At 39.2% G+C, this 19,415-nt stretch overlaps 2 protein-coding genes across 2 annotated transcripts; one reads left to right on the forward strand and one right to left on the reverse strand.

The window, feature by feature from the left end:
- Window positions 1–3,024: 3,024 nt before the first annotated feature.
- cibar1 (CBY1 interacting BAR domain containing 1) lies at window positions 3,025–11,484 on the reverse strand. The gene is made up of 9 exons (XM_086178039.1): window positions 11,348–11,484; window positions 10,658–10,892; window positions 10,471–10,539; window positions 8,865–8,966; window positions 8,488–8,493; window positions 7,501–7,605; window positions 6,067–6,180; window positions 4,680–4,799; window positions 3,025–3,981 (listed from the first exon to the last, which is right to left on the reverse strand). Exons 1-9 carry the CDS (start codon window positions 11,374–11,376, stop codon window positions 3,865–3,867), a joined length of 897 nt encoding a protein of 298 aa, XP_086034165.1. The 5' UTR covers window positions 11,377–11,484; the 3' UTR covers window positions 3,025–3,864.
- A 320-nt stretch (window positions 11,485–11,804) lies between these two features.
- On the forward strand, window positions 11,805–15,062 carry clxn (calaxin). Its single transcript, XM_086177810.1, has 6 exons — window positions 11,805–12,019; window positions 13,045–13,203; window positions 13,348–13,452; window positions 13,537–13,688; window positions 14,336–14,440; window positions 14,703–15,062. The coding sequence occupies exons 1-6, from the start codon at window positions 11,953–11,955 to the stop codon at window positions 14,751–14,753; spliced, it is 639 nt and encodes a 212-aa protein (XP_086033936.1). The 5' UTR covers window positions 11,805–11,952; the 3' UTR covers window positions 14,754–15,062.
- Window positions 15,063–19,415: the final 4,353 nt, after the last annotated feature.

Below are 19,415 nucleotides of genomic sequence, written 5' to 3' on the forward strand. Positions count from 1 at the left end.
ACAAAGCCAAGGAGCAATTGCCAAAAAGTTACAGTGAAAGAAAGAAAAAAAGCCAGAAAGTTAATTCTCCAAAAGGCCAAAAGCTCTGCCAGATATTATTTCAAAATCAGTAACTACACACTGAAAAATCTGTGAGAAATCCCTTCAAAATCAGCAGGAGGCCCAGAAGCTCTTGATTTCCTGGTACTTCAATTTGAGAGGTCGGGACCTGAATTGGTTTTGAACCTGACTTATATTGAGCACAGATATTCAGAAATTGAGAGCGAACAACATGATGGGTAGAGCGCTGACACACACTGCACACTCACACAGATTTACAATACTGTACACTTTTACAGACACCCCTCGTTTTATGTCACGGCTGATACTGTACATTGCCTGCTCTGACTTTCTGTAATAGAGAATGGGTGCAAGAAGAGATATGGACGATTGCACAGTTGCGTGTTTCCAGACAGGAGGCCACAAGCTCCCTTTGAGCCTCTTGCCAACATGTAAAGGCAAAAATTCAGTCCCCCTGCATTTCTGTATGAAGGCATGCAATCGCATATACCCAGATATGGACATTCCACTGTACACATGTTATTATGGTGCTGAAGCAGACACATATACTCATCCCGACACATATTTAACCTTGTTTGCTGGTGAGAAATCCAGAGAATGTGTCGGGGTTCAGAGTTCTCAAGAGTCTGCCAGAGGAACCACAGAGTGTGAGACGCGCACAGACGCACAGACAGCCAGACACATGGATGCACGCACACACACACGCGAACACACACACACACCATGTGAGTGAGTCAGTCTGTGAGTCACACTTCGACTATGCTGCCGCCTCTTGATTTTATAACAGCCGCCAGCACAGCACTGTATTTAATATTCCAGACAAATATCTTGTAGGTCTGAGTGGCACGCATGCACGCATATTGGGCATGTAAGTGTATTAATTTATGCGTATATGTGCAATCGTACCTGATTTCCAGTGGCAAAACATGCATGCATACAGGAGGCTGGGAAGCAGCATTGCCAATTTTATCATGTCTTTTCACTTCAATTCAAAGAAAAAATACTAAATCAACAGACACACACTTGCCATCGGGGATGACTGCAGATGAGTCAGAGGGGTTGAGGAGGGAATCCTCACCTCATTGTGTGCCGTATCTATAGGAGAGCCAATCAAACGCTTCTGCACCACAGATAATGACTCCGATGGATTTGACCTATGAATCATGCCCCTATACAATCTCACAACTGAGTGTCTGCAGCTTTCAGGGGGAAAGAGATACAGGGAGCTGTGGACTTAAAGTGCCACATCATGACTAGGGTTTGAATCTGTTTAAGGCTTCTGTGTGTTAAACCAAATCTGTTTTTGAACGCACTTGAAAAAACAAAGCCTTTCCATACCTTCTGTATGCAAATGCATATGACTTATTCACTCTTATGAAGCTAGGGGGCAAAGTCAGTGTTAATAATATGTTGCATGCGATGCTTTTGAATTTTGTCCTCTCTGTGTCACTGGCTCTCTAAAACTCAGTCATCCGTCACTCATCTGTCTTACACATGCACACAAACATGCACTTGCAGACACATCCTATCAGACCAGGTATGGTACCTGTGAACAGCCCCTTCTAGTGGCGGCTTTGTGGACCCAAACAATTACGAAATATGTCCGGCAGGATTTTTCCTTCAAACACTGGAAATTTACAGGCTCTTAAAAGTCTCAGTGATAACATTTTCATGTAAATGTGGAGTTGACAAAGCAGCACTGTACTGTAAAAAGCAATTAAGGGGGAGGGCCAAAAAGCGGTTTAAAAAAAAACACCCAAACCTTTTGGCCAAACAAGATCAGTGGCACGAGGCTCAAGGGGAATGTAGTGCATATAAAAGCAGCTGTATGAGGTTGCGCTGCTGCTGACGTGTCCCATGGGTGTTGGATTTGATAGGAGTGCTGTGACGCTAAAGGGGCAGTGAGTCAACAATGAGGACCTGAGGTTACGACTGACCTCTCGTCACACTCCTCCCTGTGCAGCTCGCTCGTCACATGAACATACCTGTTATTTAGCCTTTGTTTTTATACTTAATGACTCATAGCTAGCCTTTGGCTCTTTTTGCACACAGGTCTCTTTACCAGGCCAGATACCAGCTTCACTTTCACCCGTCTCCACAACGCAATTCTGTCTTTTTGCTTCTTTTAAAACCTTCTTCTGTTGCCGTGGCCCATCCACGCTTCTTCTCTGTGATCAGGGAGTGGAGCCTTTAGCTTTATCTGCAGTTGGAAAGTCTGTGAGTCACTCGCACAAACATACACTTTATAGGTAATGACTCATTCCAACACAGGACATTCACTGCAACAGTGCAACAATGTCAAATTGCTTGGTTAGTACGTGCTAGTGTTACTGTGTTTGCATACATATTAACCTTTTATTTGAATTATGGTGTTTTTGCGCAGAGGGCTGATGACACATTGCATATAAAAGCCCGTATCTCAAAGTCACAGAGATAAACACTGATGGCTGTAAGGGGCATTATCCTTTTTCTAAAATGGAAAAAATGAACTAATCCTTGGTGCCATGAATACAATTATATGTCTAGAAATGAATGCATTGTATCTTTGTGTGAGATCTAGTAAAGGCAGATGGAAAGCTATCTATATTTGCATATCAAAGATCAAGGACAGAAAAGGATTCATCATATCCCGGGCAATTGAAAACTACATGTAATGTGTGAGTCATGCAAAACGGACATTGGAACAATGAGCCTCAGCTCGGAGAGTCAACACATAGCTCAAAACACGCATGCAATCGGCCCTTTTCACGGAAGACGTTTACCCTGTCAAAGTGGGAGAACACTCATAGTGAAGGCTCCCCCCCCAGTCAAAAAATGTGTTTTTCTTCTTGTTCTCACAGCTGGAATAGAAGGCTGTCCACATTCATGGAAAATAGCAAGTTTCTTATTGGTTATTGCTCTCTGATTTTAGGAGACAAGCCCAGGAACAGGATTAATGAAAGCCCAGACAGTTTGGAAGCCAGTTGTGGTTAGTATTCAGCAAATTCAGGAAATCACAAGGACTTTTCATTTAGTGTGTTAGAGATGAACCATATTCAACCATTATTTTTTACTTTCAATTTTCATCAACGCCGAACATCAAGTTGTGTGTTTGTTGTATGTTTGATCTGAATATTGTAATTAGATCCACCCCATGCATTGTGTATTAAAAGGGTAGGGGACGTAATACTGCTCTGCAGCTTGATCACCCAAAATATGCAGCACCATTAAGTTTACTCCAACTGTGCAGAAAGGTTGAAATGCTTACTGAAAAAGGATTAACTATTTCCCAGATGTAGGCACAAAAGTATGTTTACTATCACATATAACATGTATTCTGTATATTTAGGTAAGTACAAACAAGCATGGTGCAAACTGTTCTCCTCTGTCTGTGGAAAGGATGAGTCACTTTCAACTGCAGGCATCACGTAACTACTGTCACTTGGACTGATTCATACAGCAAACCATTTCTAAAAGAGCAATCAACCTCTCTGCCACCAATTTTATGCAAAATGACTAAGGGTGCACCTTGTACTTAGCATTGCAATTTATTTCCAACACAAAACATTAAAAAAATGCATTTAAAAATGGTTACAGACAAATGAGCATGGGTCAATAAAACAATTCTTTTGCCAATGAACATAAAATGCACGTTCCGGTGTTGCATGTGATGCAGAAATATGGCGAAGACAATGGCAGAACGCAGTAAAACAGAAAAACGGAAAATACAGGATACTACTACTACAATACTGCTGGTTTAAGGTGACTTTGGCAATGGGTTATTTTTCAAAAGATTACAAAAACACTTTTTTATATTGAAAACAGTCAGTTTTCATTGTCTGACTCTTCGTCCTCATCATCTTCCTCTTCTGATTCTTCATCCTCATCATCATCTTCATCGTCGTCATCTCTTGCTGTCTGCCGAGTGGGAGCTCTTTGTTGCTGTGACAACAGATAAACGATTAAACCACTTATGAGTTAGTCATTCAGCACAGTTTCTTTGCTCTTTCACCTCCATCTCTATCTCTACTAAGTAGAAACAAGACATAGTGAGGACACACTGAAACAAATCTTAACTACTAGTAGTATGTGAAGATAAATGGAGTGGTGCTAAAATCTAAGGGTGGCGAGCTACGAAATGTAGTTCTGTCCTTTTACACTTTTAAGATGACTCATTTGTAGTAGAATAGGTGAATTCATGTGTGCTCATTTTTGCTCCATGTAATTATCACAAAGTTTGGCAGTGATTCAAGATAGAAACATATAAGAACTGTCAAAACTGCTGCAAGAAAATGGTTGATTCAGTCAGTACGTGTGAAAAGGGTGCTGTGGTAAACTGAATGCGGGGGAGAAATGCAGGCTATCGCCGACATGCAGTGACAGGAAGGACAGTAAAATGTGAGAGATGGAAGATGTGATGTCGCGCACAAACATTGGCAGAGCTGATAAGGCTGATATCAAGCGCCAATCTTCATTGGTATGAAAAAAACAACTGCATTACAAAGGAATGTTTTATTACACTGACATACTGAAACTTATCCAAGCATTTGCCATTCAGAAACTAAGACAAGCCAGGGTTTTTTTCTGGATTACAGGTAACACACAATCACTATTATGTCTATGCACTTTCTGTAACTTACCTGTAACGTCCCAGTTGTGCTTAGGAAGGACCCAGTCCGATCCAGGGAGGTTTTGGAATTCGCTCTGACTATGTCTAAGCGTGACTGATAATCGGGGGGGTGCAGCGAACTCCTGAACACCTGCCAAAGACAGTAGGAGGCGCTACACTTTTCCATAGCGATAAAAGAAAATGCCCACACGCTCACTCAGTCAGACCAATGGAGGATATTAATATTAGAAACCAAATACAGCAGAATGCAGAAAACAGACATAATACTGATGCCACAAAGCTCAGATTGTATACTTGAGCAGCTCAAGTGTGTCCACTTTGGGCATGGAGGAGCATTCCTTTTGAACTTGCAGGTCCCTACTACAATAACAAAAATGGCAGATTTGTAGGCAGTTCATTTATTTGACTTCTATGCTTCTATGCTATTTGATATCTATGCTTCAATTGTTTAATGTCAGTATGTACTGTTGGTGTGAATTCATCTATCAGGAAAAATAATCCATTTACCTGCATTTGTTTTCTGCGTACTATCATTCACTTTTGCTGGGGTCCAATTATCTTCTTGGTAATTCTATTATTTGACACTTTTTCTGTAGTTTTGCCAACATTTATTTTAACTTAGTCTGTTTTATTTTTCAAGAAACATAGGGTTGAAAAGTTTTATTTATTTCAAGAGTTTCAAGTCATTCAATTATTTTTGGAGTCACCCCTCGACCTTACCACTTTTTTTAAAATTTTGAACATGATGTTATGTACATCTGTTGCTTAATCTTCAGTTTCAGCAGAAACCTATGACGAGTAAAAAACGAAAACAACTGCCCGATCATCCGACAAATCAGCAACTGTGTAACCGATATGAGGAAGGATCCTCTACAGTTTGGCCTCTGCAAGCAAAACAAACTTCCACCGGTGCGAAATTTTTCACTGTGTAGAAAATGAATTCCATTGGGGTTCTCAATCTGGACAATCTTCATGCCTGTCATTGTGACTTTATGATGATTCAATCTCCCATGTTTCGTGCTATGAGTCATTGAAAACAGCCTTGTCTTGTTGAGGAGTTTCACTTCAATATGAACGGAGGGGAGATGATTCAGTGCAAAAACACACGAGATGGGACGAAGGGGTGGAAGTGGGGCATTTGGACGAGGGCATCAACAGGAAGATCCTCGCACATAAAAATTCACTGATCCTTCTGTTTGTCTCCCCATGGGCTTCCTCTCTGAATATACTTCAGCTAACCTCATTGCAAACAGTAAACAGAAGAAAGTAGCTAGCATCGATCACGGTTGCCCCCGCAAATTATTTCAAAGCTACCACATCTGACAAAGGGTGTGTACTGCATGATATGTATGAGTAATAGGTTTATAAATGACTGGGTAAGCAAGAGCTGATCCTACCTCCAGGTCCTCCTCTTCATCCACATTCTGTATGCTCTGAGAGGCTAAAGTGTACAACTCCACAGCCTTGGCATGGAATGACAGCTCCACGGATACAAACTCACACAAGATCCTCTATAGAAAAAAAAACAAGGCTTGTGTCAGTATCAGATATGGCTGTTGAAATTGAAATGGATAAATAAATACAGAAGACTTAAAGAAGAGTGAATAGATCTAAATGTGTTTGATGTATTATGGCAATGAGATGGTAGACTGCTGAGAAAAGTTAACCTATTTGTACAGGTTTGTTAATTGATAATTATATCTAAATGGACAACACGTCCTAGCAACAAAACCTCTCGCACTTTGATCCATTGCAATGGCTCTTATTTAACTTGATAGACTCTGGAGGCCATGGAGCTTTCTTTCTGTTCTTTAAGACACTGGAATCAAAATAAAATTCTCCTGTGTTGCCAAAAAGCTGCATGTGGAAATTCACCAGCCATGCCTCTTTGCTGAAAAAGCGGCCTGATAATTCAGAGATAATCCAAATGCCCAGTTGTGAGCAGTTTTGTGGGTATAGATTTTTTGAGAGAAAATAGTTCCTCATAAAACTGCTGACAATAAAGTCTCTGGATCATCTTGAGCAACTAGGCCAAACAGGGCTGTTGACTTTTTTCTTTTAATGCAATTTGTCTGGCACTTTGAGATGTTTCAGTCAGTTTGATTTAATTCAGAGGCAGCAGACATCTCTATCATTGTTAACGTCACATTCAGCAGCTCTTATAAAACAATATTGATCAGACAGTAGCTTTGTGGAAGAACTCACTTCTCTTTAATTGGGACAAAATGAATGGATCATAACTGACAGCCTGGTTATTCCACTGCCTGTTTGTATGGAGGCCAAATCATGTTCAACTGGATACTGAGAAACAAAATACAATATCTTTTGAAACAGGAAGGGCAACAGGGCTTTTAGTTTGACTGAGGGCAAATAACTTTCTGTGCTGCAACAGTTCGCTGTGATCGTTACTGCAAAGCTGACCTACATTTTCAACATCCATAGAAGTGACTCGGGGTTCACTCTAAACAAGTCAAATGTGTATTTATTGGATGCAGCCATTCATTGGATGAGTCTCATGAAGAAACTTGTATGTAGATTAATAACTTCTTTGTTTTGGCAGTTCGGATTTATATTAGATTTAGGAATATTAGTTGGCACATACTACATAATCAAAACTGCTACAGACTGCTTTTTCATCATACTTTCAGTGGCAAAAGAGATCCTTTTAAACTACGGGGGGGGGGGGGGGATGATCGTGTGGGCAGATGACAACAGAAATTTATCTGGTCTGGTTTCACTTCATTATCACCTACTCTTTCGACATGTGTAAATTTCCCACTAGTGAAATTATAACTCTCAAAAGGAGACTGATAACGTTTTGCAGGGCAGACCTTGAGGTCACGAATCTTTTGCTTCTCAAACTCGTCGATTGTCTCCTCCAGCTGCCTTGTGGTCCGTGTGGCATCCATTGTGGCTCTCTGAAGCTCACTTTCAGCCTGATGAGGGACAATAATACAATACACTGTAAAAAATATCAGAAATGAGACTATAGAAAAGCATCAGTGTCAAACACAGGTTGAACAGAATAAAATTTGTTGATATGATTAATTGTGAAAGACCTGATTATGTTCAGATTGTAAGAGCAGATTTTGTTTTGAATTGCACAATATTCTTAGCTATGTGTAACTACTATGAAGAGAAATTTGAAGTGACTGAAACAACTGAACTGCACAGCAGCAGGTTGTGTGGTATTCAACCTCCACTTCCTGTAAATCCTGCACCACCTACTGGAGAAAGCTCTGCTCTCTCTCTCTATGTTAAGAAAGAGCGTCTGCACCCAGTCCTGTTTCTCTACTGACAAAACATGTGTTTTAAAGCATCAAAAGAAAACATATTTGAATTAACAAAAGATGCCACGGGTATAATTTTATTGCTCGTGACTGTAGAGGGATTTTCAACTAATGATATTGCAGAATTGTGTGGAAAAAAACACCAATATAGTTGTTCCAATTTAACATCTGAATGACAGTGTAAATCGGGTCTACCATCATTGTATCAGAATTTGCAGAATTGTCTGCAAAAATCTGTAGCAGAATTTGAAAAGATTGGTGTCCAGGTTCAAACCCAAAACAGTTAAAAGAAGCAAATCATAATTTACATTCCCACTTTTTCTCTGTAAATTTTTCTTGCTGGGTAACATATATATTACAATAATGTCAGAATACTACAATGACACAACATCTATTCAAAAAGATTGAGAAATTTCAAGTAAATCATTTCAAGAATTATAGAACATATTCTACTTAAAGTAATTGAGTATATTATTAATCCCTGTGGTCATACATCACCAGTGATGGCTCAGATTACACTGCACACACCTGAGACTGAAGACTTGGTCAAGGAAGCATGTTAAACATACTCGTCTGTAGTTTTTTGTATTCATTCCACACAAGTGGTTCATTAACTGGCTGAATAGGAGCATGAGTGTCACAAGCAGTGCAGAGGAGCATTATGTAAGTGTTACATTTTAATGTTAAGGGGTTTGTTTCAAATTGGGTGAGGTACCTATTTTGATAGGGTCAAAAGTCATACTCTTATTACAATATCAATTAACATAAATCCGAAACAGGAATAAAAACGTAATTAAACTTTTACGAGCACTATAACATATATGGGATTTTCGTGACGGTTTAAGTCATTGTGCACATTTGACATTGGAGAATTTGACAATATAAAAGAAATGAGGCAAGGATACAATGATTTTCCTGTCTGAAGGGTTTCGCTGTCTGGTCCTCTCAAGCTGAGCCATCTGTTTGGCTTCTCTGTTTCGAGCAGTCTGAGTCATCTTTAGATCCTCCTGCATTGATGCACAAGTGCAGAAAGATTTGGTTATTGTAATTTGTAGAAAGAACAATAATAGCTGCTTATGTGGAAATTGTCTGTCAATACACCACATAGCTAAACATTTCCCATGCAAATTTTAAGTTGAATGTTGCAAAGAGATGAGAACACAATAATAGATTTGATATTTCCAAACAGAAATAACTTTTGATTTGAATTCTAAAACATAATAAAATGCTCGTAAGATGCTGACAAAGGCAATAGGTTGTCCTCATTACACAAATACTGCCATCATGTGGCAGCATTTTAAGTGACGTATTGTTACAGGCAAAGAAACGTTCAGAACTGACATGAAGAAGAAATGTGTGCCATAAAAGTACAATTAACAACAGATGTTCCATGTAAGGTGTAGAGACAGATTTTTTAAAATCATTTTATGCAACATACTACTGAATCTAAAGGCTAATTGCCTTTACTTCTGTCCGTTTCCTCCTGGAATACAGTGAAGTGAATTTACAAAGGCAAACAAACCTGGTAATGAACAATTAGTAATATCAGTAAAAAATTGATCAGACTCAAGGAGGTAAAAATACGTAACTGAATCAATAAATAGAAATAAGAAAAATGTGATTTGTACCTGGTAAATAGCAAAACCGATTGAAGGATTCAAATTGTCATGTGCCCAGAAGGAAACATGCTTCCCTGTACACTGAAATTCCTACTTTACTGTAAACCGTGCAGACAGATAGATTGATAATCAATCAATATAACACTTGAATGATATTTGTTATTAAGGTGCACGGACATTCTATCAATCCATCATCTTCACCTTTCAAGTTTTTAATTAGTAATGCACAGTAAACTGCCAAATATGAAGGCACTCAGTGCTTGGTTTCTAGAAAGAATAAGTTGTTTGTTTGAAAAATAAATTCCTTGCCTGAGGTCATTAGAGGAAAAATGATTGAAAGTACAGTGATTCATCCTATTAGTCATAGAGTAGTCAATCCCTCCTAAATACATCAAAGTATCTCTTTGTATTACTGGGATGGACACGAAGGTTCTGTTGCACTTTTAAATAGTTAAAGACTGTCATAGATTCATATGAGCACGCAACAAGGGAGCCTAAGTATAGCACACACTGAGGTGTGCTTGCAAAAATGTCAACATTAAGTTAGTTATGTCAAATGTAATACTTTGAGGAAGAGAGGCTATTGTAAGGATTGCTAAGTGTGTTTGTTTGCATGTATGGAGAACTTTTAAATGTTTCAAGTGTTTTACCAAAGTATTTATATGTATTATGTAATGTTCATATATAGATTAGATGCAAAGGTATGTGTGTGTATTTGCAGTGTAATTTGAGTTTATACCTGCACTATAAATGTAACAGCCTAACAAGGGAAAACAGCAAAAAGTGAGCCAAAGCACATCTCTTTAAGCTCGTCAATTGAGCCCTGCCTATCAAATACATTGATAAAGATCACTGCAAATGATTTCCACTGATTGTGCCTTTCGCCACTTACCCTTTTAGATTTCACCACAGCTCCATAATGCTTTAATGGCTCAATGACTTTAGCATCCAGTCTTTCAACCTGTAAGAGAAAAGATTTGAGGACACTGAGTCTTTCCAGACACTTTTCCAGGGCTTCAATGGCAAATGGCAAAAGTTGTATTAATGAATGGTAACAGCAGGAAATAGGTAAGTCTTACCTCAGCATGGCGATAGTCTTGAATCTTGGCTAGATGATCGGCAAACTGTTTCATACCTCTCTTCAGACTGGGCGTTTCTGTGTCCGCGTACGCACCAATTTCCTTAACCAAGAGGTCTGCCTTGTCTCGAAGCCTTGCTGTTTTACGTGCATAGCCAGCAAACATTTGGCACATCCCTCCAAAATGTTTCTCTACATTGGTGATGTTTTCCTGGATCTTTCTGGTCTGGTTGTCCCTAAAGGTAGTGAAAGAAAACATTCGGGAGGCAGTTAATATGGTACCCAACTAAGTGGGTATGCGGGACAGTTTTGTACTGTAGTGGGACAAGAAACCTGATGTTATTCTGTAACTGAATAATTTCCTGATGGTCAATAATTGCATGCCCAGTCTATTTCAAAGAACATAAACCATGTATGGTTAGTTTTGGGAGAAGTAACGTAACAAAAGTAACAAAAGTTGTTGCACTTAATACGTTTCTCACGTTTCATCTACGGCGTTTGACCAGGTTTAATGTGAAAGATTTGAAGACAACATCTGTCAGACAACATCTAGAATTAGCAATATACCTACAGCATAGCTTAGTTATGTTCAACAGCCTGATGCTAAGGGGGGGTGCTCGTTTTTTCGATAACTAATGAAGCACATTCTCTTGAAATTAAGTAATTATTTTCAAAAGTAGAAATTTCTAACCTCGCTCTTGCATCTGGCGTGCGACTCATCTCCCCGGAAAAGCAGTCAAAACGTTGTACGAATAAGACGTCGCGTGGATTTCAACGTTTAGCTTTTCCCTAGCTAAAGAAGCTGGCACGCCATTCTTTGGTTTCCATGGAATCCCTCTTGCGTTACCGCTGCTAGAGTGCATTCTGGGAAATTGAGTTGCTTGTCAATTCGTGCGTTGGTTTCGTCGTCTCTTCGTTTTCCCCCGAGTTTCTCTCCATCCCTATTCAAGTAAAAGAGAACCACCATTTGGCTGGTTTTCAAGGGCGGTAAAATTTGCTGCGACGTCTAATTTGTCTGCGTTTCTATCGTTATGCATTTGTGATAGTTGTAGTGACTTGGGTTTACAGTACAGGAAATATTAAGCCACTATAATTTGGTTGGTAACTTGGAGGACAGCACTTCTTCTTTACTACCAGAGTCAGGAAGAAGCCGCTGAAACCGAGGTTGATATTTAATTTAAAACCAAGTTGATCGAGGTATGCGGTGGAGCTAGCCGGTTGCCACGACGACGGCATAAAAACATCGCCCTCGACCGACGCGTTCGCCCTGATGGTGCATCGTCTCAGCCCCCCAAAATGTTGCAAATGTCCAGAAAGGCCGTCAAAAACCTCGCAGAAACGATCTCCAAACAGGTTGACCACTGTGAGTATGCATCCCCAGCCTCTTGAGACTTGTGAGATTGTCCAGTCTGTCGGCAATATAAAAAAGTTTAAGAATTAAGTTTTAATCTTTAGAGAGCGTATGTAGAAATTAGGGAGTGTAAGATTGAAGATACTGCTTGTCACGAACTTTCGACAAAACTGGCCCCCTTGAAATTGCTTTGCATTTACTTTCACTCATTGTATTTTCTTTTTTTGTGAGTTGCGTGGTTTAGTACTCAGTTATGGATTCAACATTGAAAACAACATTGAAACGTGTTTATCTTATAGTAAGTGAAAACGCTGCTTTTATAAACAAATTTGAAAAGTGGAATAAAATTTCCCCACTGTAAAATATTTATTAAAATCGATGTCAGTAACAGGAGTTAATGTGATCCTTGGATTTCATCATCAGTATTACTGCTTCTCAGATTCCGTGCAGGTCAGTGGGACATCTGGAAATCAGTCTTAATTTTCATATGATTGTCTTCAAAATGGATTCATGAATACATTATTTTTGTTCCTGAGTAAAACTGTACTTGAACTTCTCAATGGAAGACTAGTGAAGTGAAAACATATTTTTCATTTGATTTCCCCTTGAATTTTCCATTGATTTTTCTCACATATTGCTCATTGTATTTGTCACTTTCTTTCACACCAAGCTGATATTCTTTTTTTTTTAAAGCAGACATCTAAAACAAATAAACACACTATTGAAAATGATTAAATATCATAATTTTATCCCTTTAATCTTCATGATTAAATTAATGCCAGCTGTGTGATACTTTCTGCTGGCTCAAAGGGATGGATCTTAACAGTGCAAACAAAGCCACACATGCAGCAAAATTAATTATTTCAGGTTGAACAGGTTGTGGCAGACAATGACTCACTAGGATATCTTTTTCAAAATCATGTCAGTGACTACATTTCTGCTGCTTAGATACAGGTTTTGTTTCTAGCTAGGTAGAATAACCGTTGAGAAAGGAGGAACAAGTGCATAGGTTATAATTTCAACTGTTGTTTTTACAGTTGACAAAACAGAGATCGAGTGCCTCATTCAACAGTTTAACTTCTTTTTGGGGGAGCTGACAACTCCTGGACGAGCAGTTCAAGGGCTGGACAGACTGCAGTTCAGAGGCAAACTGTATAAATTATTTGGCATGACTGATGACATCATGATGGACAGAGGTATCTGATAACTTTTTATCAATAAAGATTCACCACGGCCACTTTGGCCCTGTAATAAGGGTGCAAGACTGAAAATATTTAGCAGCCAATTTCTCTATTTATTGTGGTTTGGTAACTGAGGAAAAGTCTTTGAATGTTTCCTAGTCTTCAGAACTTTTGACAAAGACAGTGATGGCTTTGTCACAGTGAGAGAGTGGATTGAGGGAATGTCGGTTTTTCTTCGCGGCACCTTGGATGAAAGGATCAAATGTAAGTTCTTGGTCCGAATAGGAGGAAGAACACAGTTACATGTGGTTTTGAAATCCGCCCGACAACACCTCTTTTCCACTGCAGACTGTTTTCACGTCTATGACATGAACAGTGACAGCTACATCTCCCGGGAAGAGATGATTCATATGCTGAGGTTCACCCTCATCCGGCAGCCTACAGAGGAAGATCCTGATGAGGGTGTTCGAGACCTGGTGGATATCACACTCAAAATGATGGTGAGCTACTTTAAATTCAAGCTCACTTTAAATATATATCTATACACACTTGGTAATACATAGGTATGGATGAAATATTATATAGCTGACCTTCATATTAACTTTTGTATTCAAACGTTCAGCATTGTCTGCTTAAATGTGTTCGTCAAATTGAGTAATTTACCAATTGCAATTTACTAACCGCAATTTGTAAATTGCACTTAATTTCCCTCAGTACTTAAACATGATCATGAGATTTTCTGAAATGTTACAAGTAAATTTGTGACCTTTTAAAAAATCAAGAAAATATTACATAAAACGCTGTGAAACATAAAAACCTGAATTCAGCAGGGCCTTAATATCAGAATGAATAGTATGAAAGTAGTGAGGAGCTCTGAAGACAGTAGACTATTACACGCACACACACTCACCTTATTGATTTTTAAGCACTATGTAAAGTAGCAGAACATATCTCTGAAATTCCCCGTTGTGGGAAGATTATAGGAATATTCAATTCAAAACATAAATAGGAAAAAGGATATAGATACTCAACAGGAGATAGACTTAAATGTTTATTAGAGGCAATCAGACACATAATCACACTGTCATTAGTCTGTTGATGAAGAATAAATTGAACAAGACGTTCACAAACTTGTTTCCATTCACAGGATCATGACCACGATGGCCGCCTGTCTTTTGAGGACTTTGAAAAGTCAGTGAAAAAGGAGAACCTATTGCTGGAGGCATTTGGGCCATGCCTTCCTGACACCACAGTAATGTCAATTCTTATGGGTTGAAAGGAGAACTATTTCATGGCAGCCATTTTGACATGGCATAAGGGGACAAACATTAGGTAGCTGAAGCACGGATATTGTGCACGCAAACTATCTGGTGCGGTTGAAACACTAAATTGACATCTGAATTTAATCCATTGTTATATGTTTGCTTTATTTAACATGTCAAAATGGCTGCTGTTAAAAAAACACTAGTGTCAGTTTTTGTCAAAAATTCTAATTGGTTTTCCTTTCTTTTTAGAGTATTGAGACATTTGAACAGCAGGTATTTCAGGATCCATTGGATTCATGAAGAAATGTGTCTGCAACAATTACCCTGGAATTTTTTTTTTGTTTTGAGAGTGGAATGACTGGATACATCCCAGTTTGCAGAGTTTAATATTAAAACAGCTTAAGAAAACAAATGATAGGGTTTTGTTTGTCCAATGGTTTGCAGTGAAAAACACACTCCACAAAAGAAAATAACAAGACTAATTCTGCTGTCATGAATCATGACATTCTTACTGCAATGAGGAGTTCAACCAACACACCAAATGTGTTAAATGTCTCCATGTGTTTCCAATTAAGCTGACAGTTGTGTTCATGTGCTTCCTCATCCATGTCCAGTTTAGCTGGTAGTTTTGGCCTAATAAGAGGCTCACATTTTCTTCATCTTCAGACAGCTCCCCATTCTCCTCCCTCCTGCGTTTTCTGTTTTTCAGCCATTTGGGCTTCAATACGATTCTCTCTGCAGAGGTCAGTCTGTGAGGAGGTTTGTGTGGAGCCTGAAATCTGCACTGGCTGAGTCTGATGGCTTTAAGTACAGTAAAGGACCTTGAATATTTCGTGGATTGACTAATCCTATAAGGAGATGATGACATGTCTGTTGTCTCTGTGGTCACTCCCAGCTCTTGCTTTAATAACCAGTTATGACATTTTCACAGAATTCTGAGAATGTTGTTTCTGAACTACCATATTAAGAAAGCAAGCTTGTCAAGCTTATCATTCTTTATTTAGATTCCAAATAAAAGATTGAGCAGGTCTCACTGGATCTCCACACACCACAAAATCCGTTCATATCACATTCAGGGATCTGGCAAGCAGTATAATTATGTTCAAGGTGTCTTTAAATCTCACCATACCAGGTGCATCTAACATTCAAATTGAATATCTAAAGTAATGTTTGATAGGAACCTGATCTCTATGCAAATTCATATACGTTTCTGTTTTATATTTGTTTCAATATTCAAATTAGATCCAGGTGTATTTCCGACATGTAAAAAGAGGGACGCAAATGGTCCAAACAGTCAGGCTGTTTTTGAACTGATGCCAAGAGCAGACTTTGTGATCACTGAAATGAATAGAGGCCTCATTGTAATTCCCTCCTCTGTGTTTGGGAATGCATGAATGTCACCAGCTGCCTTATCTGCCTCTCTCTCAAAATTGTCTCACTCCTATTTTTTTAGGGAAAAATATATACATATGTCTTGCTCTTTGGGCCTGTTAGATGACATGCAATTTAAAAGTATTGCTTAAGAATTGTGTTCTTTTTAAGGTGAATCAGAATTTTTGTACCGTAAGTCTGTTAACTAATTATAGTCATCCTTCTCTATGTAGAGCATGGAAACCAAGCTAAATAGTATAATCTTACCAAAAGAACTGATTGGCATCAGTGTGAGGGTCCCTACCTTTTGTTTTCAGTGCTTTGCATCTACATTGTTTGCACATACTTATTGTTCTTTTTGCATTAGTGCTTTATAGTAGATGGAAAAATAAAATAAACAAAATACAAACCCAAACCAAACAACCCCCCCAACCAAATTATATGAAAATAGAAAAAAAACAAATTGAATGGCATGGTGACCTAGATGTAAACCAGAATTTATTATATAAGTGTTCTTGTTCTGTCTATCTATACATATGTATGTATGTGTCTGTGCGTGTGCGTATATGTATATGTGTGTGTTTATATATATGAATGTGTGTGTGTGTGTATATATATATGTGTGTGTGTGTGTGTGTGTGTGTGTGTGTGTGTGTGTGGGTGTGTGTGTGTATGTGTGTGGGTGTGGGTGTGTGTGTATAATGAGAGAATCTTGGGTTGGCATGGATGATGGATCAACAGAATATGGGTGAATATAAAATTTTTACAGACCTTTATGAACTTAATTATTTTCCTCTCAAATAAGGAAACATCATCATATATGGTGCAAAAAAGTGTCAGTCATTCATTAAGAGACGTTACACATTGAATGGGGTCAAATTGACCCCCAAAATAATAGGAGGGTTAATTATCTTGCTTAACCATCCATGGGATTGAATCAGGGGGGATCTCACTGTAACAGATTGGCTTTGTAAAACATGGCTGCATGGAGCTGTGTGTCTGGAATCCCAACAGACTTCAAATTCATCTTTTCTGATATGTCCCTCTGATAAAATATTCCTCTGCTAGAGGTAAGCACATCCAGATGGTTTAGAATATCCTATTGAAAACTGTCAACTTACCTGGTCTTTGTATATACAATGTTAAAAGTGTTCTTTGTAGTAGTAAAAAATATTGGGCATGCTGTATGTGTTTGTGAATGTGTAGTTTGTGATTTTTTTTTGAGTTGGTTTGAAACGTATTTAAAGAACAATTTAATTATAGACATTTATAATTTGTCATATGGCCATGTACCGAGAGGTAGTCCTCTGATTTTTTTTTTGTTTGTTTTTTTTTGTTTTTTATATCCTTGCGCATTATGGAGTGTAACGCTAAGGCGTCATTCAATAATCAGAGGTTTCCTGAGTGTGATTGCATCGATTCACCAAATGATGGCGTTCTATGTCTATTCCTCACTTTGTCTAGGTGGCCTGTAGGAATTTCACACACAAGCATACACACACCCAGAAGCTCACACACGAAATACTGACTTGCTTTTCTCGCTAGCTCCATCATCTAGTGTTTACATTATTCAGTGTTTGGCAGCAACCCAGAAGTGGAGTCAGACTTCCCACAACAAACATTAGATCCTGGTCTCTCCGATGTCCTAGTGGATCTCTTTGTTGAACGATGCCTGGGGCTGATGAGTTATTTGCCTTGGCTGCTAGTAAATGTATTCAGGAGTGGCGGCATCTTTTAACGGCATGCATCTGACTTCCTTAAACAACAGATGGTATTATCTCCAAACCACCAATTAGCAGGGAGAGGATAGCAACCAGTAGCCGCCGCTGTCTTTGCCTCTTTAATGCTCCGAGTCTTTCCCCTCCGTCTAGCCTCTGTCTTTCTCTCCCTCTGTGCCCTTTCATTTCGTCTTCCACTCCCCACATTCCCGTCGCCGCTCAACTTTTCCCCTCTGCCCTCGATGGCACAGTGCAGTGTGACACTGGAGCGATGCCTGGCCTGCTGAGCAGATTAGGAGTGACATATGTCAGACGTGGGGGGACTTAGTGGGCCAACCAAGTGTGTGTCCCTCAGCGTCTTTTATGAGCATGTGTGTGTGTGTTGACTCTCTTTCCCTTATTCAGGTATGAGCACCCCATACTTGAGGCCCTCCTGTCAGACGTGGCATAGCTTTGGATTCCTCATTATATCAGGAGTCAATGGGAGGTGTGAGTGTGCGTGCGTGTGTGTGTGCGTGCGTGTGTGCGGGGCGCTGTTCAGGAGCATGAAGGATTATGAACAGTGTGATAGCTTGTTTGCCACTTGATGCATAAAATGAAATTACAAGCCAAGAGTCAATATTCCATTACAGTGATTTTGGACCAGCTCGTTCTCCTTGCTCAAACCGCTGAATTTGGCAGGAGTGCAGAGAGCTTAAATTAACCATTGGATACCCAGTGAGAAATATAACTATCCTCTTTTTCCTTTAAAATCAGTCCTTTGTGATATTATCACTGGAGAAAAAAAATCTTGATTGAAAAACATTTATCTCGACTGGCTAAATGTTCCTCAAAAACGCAATACTTTTAATGTCATTTTAATCTAATTTTTCTTATCACTGTTTCACAAGATATTTTCTGTTTGGGGGGGGGGCGAGCAGAAATCAAACCAGAACTGAAAAATTGAGAGTCTGCAACTGTGAAGAAATTCAATGGCAGAAATAGAAACCGTGGCTATATTTGATTAGGGTAGGTAGCGATAGTGGTGATGCAATATATGCTTGAAAAGGTTCAAGTCTGGCTTTATGTTTAAATGTGAGAAAGATTTTTCATGATATCCACCAGGAATGATGTGATGGGGACGGCATTGCCTGGGATTCAAAAGCTGTAATGTTTAGTTAATGTAAATAAAAAAAAAAAAAAAAAAATCCAACTCATTTTTCCAGAGCCGCTGTGTCTGAATCCCATAAATTGAACATGAAATTCTGTGATATTCCCCTTTAAACTTCAGCAACCTTGAGCGAGAGACCTCCTTCAGCAGTAAAGAGGGTGCTTGAAGGGCAAGCCAACGCAGACACGGTCCACTGCTTTTATTGACCCATTGAAAAACCCTCCGCGTGTCTCCAGGGGTTCTGAGCTCAGGTTAGGGTCTTTGTTGTCTGCGTTCATTAGTGTCTGCTTCACCATCTCTCTCTTTCTCTCTATCTGTCTTACTCACTCCGCCACCTCTCCTTCTAACTCCCTTGTCCCTCCTCCCCTCCCTCCCCTCCATCTCGCCACTGCTCTTTTCCCCCGAGGAGGCTGAGGAGAAAATGTCACTAGATCAAATTAGCGGGAGCCTCCAACACTGCCTGTCTACCTCTGTCTGTCTGTATCACCGAGTGGGAGTCACTCATACAAGTTTCTTGAAGTTTATTTGTGTCCAAAGTTTACTTTCGCCAAGCATGATACTCTGTGACTTTGACAATGTTTCAGTTGTTTTAAAGGAAACCAACCTGCTATATATTCACTACTTGTTCCTTTTGTCAATTAAAACAAAGCCTTTCTTTTGTGTTTTCTAGCACAAATCCCAGTGTAAGTTGACGAACAGATGGCTATCAGACTGGTTTTCTGC

This window comes from Fistularia commersonii, chromosome 30, assembly GCF_037954325.1.
Source record: "Fistularia commersonii isolate RoL2024-O1a breed Wild chromosome 30, RoL_Fcom_v1.0, whole genome shotgun sequence".
Classification (NCBI taxonomy): Eukaryota; Metazoa; Chordata; class Actinopteri; order Syngnathiformes; family Fistulariidae; genus Fistularia; species Fistularia commersonii.

What these genes read in the sequence shown, in the direction of transcription:
- cibar1 (XM_086178039.1), bottom strand. Translation starts at nt 11,376, where the DNA reads ATGAGTCGCACGCCAGATGCAAGAGCGAG. An exon ending in AAAAGATTCGTGACCTCAAG is followed by an intron (nt 6,181 to 7,500) that starts GTCTGCCCTGCA and finishes TTTTTTCTATAG; the next exon opens with AGGATCTTGTGTGAGTTTGT. An exon ending in GCACAACTGGGACGTTACAG is followed by an intron (nt 3,982 to 4,679) that starts GTAAGTTACAGA and finishes CTGTTGTCACAG; the next exon opens with CAACAAAGAGCTCCCACTCG.
- clxn (XM_086177810.1), top strand. Translation starts at nt 11,953, where the DNA reads ATGTTGCAAATGTCCAGAAAGGCCGTCAAAAACCTCGCAGAAACGATC. An exon ending in CTCCAAACAGGTTGACCACT is followed by an intron (nt 12,020 to 13,044) that starts GTGAGTATGCAT and finishes TTGTTTTTACAG; the next exon opens with TTGACAAAACAGAGATCGAG. An exon ending in TGACATCATGATGGACAGAG is followed by an intron (nt 13,204 to 13,347) that starts GTATCTGATAAC and finishes AATGTTTCCTAG; the next exon opens with TCTTCAGAACTTTTGACAAA.